Consider the following 4,923-nt stretch of genomic DNA (forward strand, 5'->3'; position numbering starts at 1 on the left):
TAATCCGCAGACGATCTCCTGGATCTCCCCCATAAATGTTCAACCAAGTCGTTTTTCAATGAGAAATGAGTTGTTCTATCATGAACCTCTTGTCTTGTATCTATCAATCTATGAAAATTATGTGGATCATAATGCCCGGGGTGTAACAGTGAATGTCGTAGCGTTTCCCATTGATGTTCCTACCATATTTTCCTGTTGTTCTTGGGAAAACTCACGAGGGTCTTTATAATTCAAATAAGTATCACACTCGTCTTCAACAATCATGTTGTGCTTTATAATATATGTCGTCATGATTTTCCATAGCATATCAACGTTCCATGCCAAAGCCGATTTCCCAATTATTGCAAATCGAGCTTGTAGCACACCAAAGGCACGCTCAACATCTTTTCTATAGCACTATCTTGGCGTTCAGTAAACAACCTTTGCTCAGCGGTTTGTGGGGCAGTAATGGCATCCACAAACGTGGACCGTTTTAAATAAATTTCATCGGTGAGATAATACCCTTTATTGTAAGTAATTCCATTCACAGTGAACATGACTTGTGGAGCTCGATTGTTCATAATATCATAAAAAACTGGGGAACGTTGAAGTACGTTTATGTCGTTGCACAACCCAGGTGTCCCGAAGAAAGCATGCCAAATCCAAAACTCCCTTGAAGCAATAACTTCTAAGATCACAATTACTGTTTTAGATCTACCTTGGTACATACCTTTCCACCCCGCTGGACAATTTTTCCACACCCAATGCATGCAATCAATACTCCCCAACATGCTAGGAAAACCTATTTCCTCCCCTTCTCTCAAAAGACGTTGGACATCTTCGGGTGTTGGTTTACGAAGGTAGTCAGTGGAAAAATGAGTAATCACTCCATCAACAAATTGTGTAAGACATTCTCTAGATGTTGTTGCACCAAGTTTAAGATACTCGTCAACTTGATCAGTTACACAACCATAGGCTAACATCCTTATTGTTGCTGTGCAGTTTTGAATAGCTGAAGCACCCATTCACATCGTTGCATCTGGATGTTGTTGAAAATAGCGAAAATCTGCACTTAATGTGTTCACAATGCGAAGAAAAAGAGGTATTTGCATGCGAAACCTACGTCGGAAATTATTTTCACTGTATATTGGTTGATCACTGAAGTAGTCTGCAACCAAACGATCATGAGCTGCTTCACGATCCCTTGAAACAGATTCCCTCTTCTTTCTTGGATGGTGATGTTCATTTTGTTGAACAACGCGTCTTAATGCGTCTTCCACTACTTTCCTCAATAAAATCCATCATCATGTAATCATATAGATCATCACTTGAACTTGATGAATTTGAATCAATGTTCATATTGCAATTATGATAATTGGTTAAAAAAATTTGAATAAAGGTTGTTGTGGGTTTGAGATGTTACGTATATGAATGAATACAATTTATAGACAATGTGTTGGTAGATCAAATTTGAAGATAAGGCTAGTAGTAAAAAGATAAGGTTGGAGATAGATATGTCAGAATGTAAGATTATTGTAGAAGATAGGATAGAATATCATTGCATATGATGTTATTTAAAAATTTACTATATTGTTGGACAATTAATTATATTGAATAAAAGTGTTTATAAATGAATGACACATAATTAAAAACATTACACTTTTGTTAAATATAATATTAGTTATAACTAAATAGCTTACAATATACTGACAATAATTAACTAACAATTACACTAACAACTTCTAACATTGATAATACATAATAAAAACGAATTTTTATCTACTATTGATAGTTAGAGCAATAAACTAACAATAACTAAAAAACTATGACATTAAATGAATAAAAATGACAATACTAACCTTAACATTGACATTGGTAATTATAATTGCAATTACTACTTATTATTCAAAGCAAAAACTTAGTACTAAACTCGTCTCTTAGCTTCAAGTACATTTGTGCTTCAATTTCATTATTATCTTGTTTTTGCATCAACATTTCCAACATACGAAACTTTGTGGCCTCCTCCCTTTGTTTTTTCTTTCTTCACCTCGTTCCTTCAATGCCTCAAGCATCCGTTCTCCCAATTCATTCCTCTTTTCACTGATAGATTCAAGAGTTGTGTTTAAAGAGTTAAGACTTGCACTTGTAGAGGAAGAAGGGGATTGTTTAGCCTTCATTTTTGTTTGCTTAATGCCGCTTGGTCGTTTACTTCTTCCCTCAACCTCAACTGGTGAATCTGGTTCTGACCTTTTATTACTTCCCCAACTTTCCATGGGTAGTTTATGCGAGGTTACCATAGGGTCTCATTTCGGAAATTCCCTCGTAATATAAAAACAGTGCAACAAAGGGAACATCTTACTATTGGTTTCGTTATAGACTCTCACCACAAAAAAAAAAAAAAAATAAAAAAAAAAAAAAAAAAAAAAAATCCCTCCTCACTGTTTTTAGTAAGAATATTAATAATAATAAAAAAAAATGATATTAAAAATATCATCAATCCTATACAATTAATGATATATATCATCTGTAAACAAATGATATCTTATAGACAATTAATTACATCATCTTATGAATAATGGATTGTAGCACCCCAAGTCTTACTATCTAGTAGATATTGTCCTTTCTGTTCCTACTCCGTAAGAATTTGCTTTGGTGCAGGACAAAGACTTACGCCAAAGACTTCAGGTGTCATCTCCTCAAGTTAAACCATTTTACCTAAAAAACATTACAGAGGAATAGAAAGTACAGTTTATAAACTGTGTCAAAATTAAAAATGTGTAAAAGAAAATGAAAGAATTACTAGCTCCCTCCGTATTTTATTACTTGCCCCACTTCCCTTTTATAGCCGTATTTTATTACTTAGTTTGCTCCTTTTTTGGAAACTTTTAATGTGCAGTAAAATTTTACTATTTTCCTCCTTATCAACGGTCCCCTCATATCATATTTTCTTTCCTACCACTTATGCTCACTTTTGCCGCTTTTTTTTTCATTTTATATTTTTTTATTTTTCAACCAACCCCACTTTCATCATATTTTATTACTTTATATTATTTCTACTAAATCTCTTCGGATGAAGAAATGAAATAAATAACAAAATATGGAGTATAAAAGTAAGAATTAATTTGAAAACTATAATCACTCATATAGTCTCTATAAGGCCCCGTCCACTTCACCTTATTTTTGTTGAACTGAAAATATTTTTACTGAAACAAAATTATATTTGTTGAACTTAAATTATTACTGAACTTCAATTAATTTTACTGAATTGAAATTAATTTTGCTAAAATGAAATTATTTTTTACTGATTTTATATTATAATTCTTCTTTAAGAAAACTGAATTTTACTGAACTGAACTTGATTAGGGGATTTTTATCCACCAATCACCGTCTGACAAGTGGACCAACCAGGTTCCGCCACGTGTCCTTCACGAAGGCCAATAGGAGCCTGCCACGTGTCAGTCACAGATACGTCCTCTACGGATCAATCGAGGCACGCCACGTGTCCACCCATGCCAAATGGGAAAACCGGCCATCAAGGCCCAATCCAGTCTAGAGGCCCGATCAGCCCTAGGTTTACCTTAAACCTAGAGAGTGGCACGCTTCTCAAGGCTATAAATACTTTATTAATCCTCATTAGTTGGGGAATCGAGACATCAAGAAATCCAGCAGAGAAGAACAGAGATATTACGGAACACCAACAACCGGCTAATCTCGCTAACGACGCAGATTACCAACACTAAGCACTCTCACCTAGAGAGATCTTATTACTTTAATTTCCGTATTAATTACTCCTTAATCAGGTACTAACTTGACCGTTGGAGGCGGAGCTCTCAGGAGTCTCCGTTATTTTGCAGGTACAGGCGTCCGGTTCCAGTCTCGGAATTGTAACTCTCCCGCAGGACATCAGAAAACCCCGAAACATTTGGCGCCGTCTGTGGGGAGAGTACTTCAGAGATGGCATCCAAGTCTGTACCGACTCTTGAAGAGAGGCGTCCCCTAGACGATCCTCAAGTTCAGTCGGACCATGATACCGAAAGTGCATTTGAAGTTGAAACTCATACAGCTCTAGACGGGACCCTAAGGGCCCGACGTACCCGTCATACCGAAAGGAGGGAACGGGAGCATCTTCAAACAGGAAGCGAGCCAGCAGGCGCACCGCCTGCTCGGCAACAGCCGACTGATGGGTCTGCTCCCATCACAAGGAACGAACTCATGACCTTCATGAGGGACTTCAAGGGAGAGATTCAAGAGTTGATCAACAAAAAACCGCCTGCTTCAGTCAAAGAGCAGTCGGCCAAGAAACCTTCCACTTCACTGAAGAGGAAGCCAGTTCAAGGGCGAGAGGCGACTCCTCATCCTAAATCTAAGAAGCGAGAGCCACCTGCTCTTGATTTCACAAAACTCCGTTATCCTACGGGAAATAGGAAACCGGTTCGTCATATTCAGGCGGATGGGTCAAAGAAAACGTTCACAGATGCTCGGCTCCTGCTAGAGCAGAAGAAGAGTGACCGATTATCAGAGTCGGCTTCTACTTCAAATTTTCAAGACAGTTTGCGAAATGCCTCGATGAGGCATACTCAGTCGTACCATGAGAGTCAGTCAGGCGGCACCTCCCGTCAGTCCGGCTTTCATAGTGCCCAGGCGGTACCAAACTTACCATTTGTGCCGCAACAACAGTATTTTATGCAGCCACCTCCATTTGGTGGACCTGCAGCAAAAAACGTCCAACCTATGGACTGGCAGCTACGGCTGCTTAGACTTGGTGAACAGCCATCGGCTTTCTCCAAGGAAATTACTGAAGCCGCTCAGCCGGCCAAAGTAAAAAATGTTCTAGTAGGCGCCTATGACGGCACTACTAACCCAGAAGACCACCTGATGGCATTCACCAACCTGATGTACCTTCAAGGGTTGGATGATCCCACTTGGTGCAAGTGTTTCCCAGCG

At 38.4% G+C, this 4,923-nt stretch overlaps 1 protein-coding gene across 1 annotated transcript; it reads right to left on the bottom strand.

Moving 5' to 3' along the window:
• Window positions 1–338: 338 nt before the first annotated feature.
• Window positions 339–1,004, bottom strand: LOC110734954. The gene has a single exon (XM_021915073.1). It carries the CDS (start codon window positions 1,002–1,004, stop codon window positions 339–341), a length of 666 nt encoding a protein of 221 aa, XP_021770765.1.
• Window positions 1,005–4,923: the final 3,919 nt, after the last annotated feature.

Source organism: Chenopodium quinoa, unplaced genomic scaffold, assembly GCF_001683475.1.
Source record: "Chenopodium quinoa cultivar QQ74 unplaced genomic scaffold, ASM168347v1, whole genome shotgun sequence".
Classification (NCBI taxonomy): domain Eukaryota; kingdom Viridiplantae; phylum Streptophyta; class Magnoliopsida; order Caryophyllales; family Amaranthaceae; genus Chenopodium; species Chenopodium quinoa.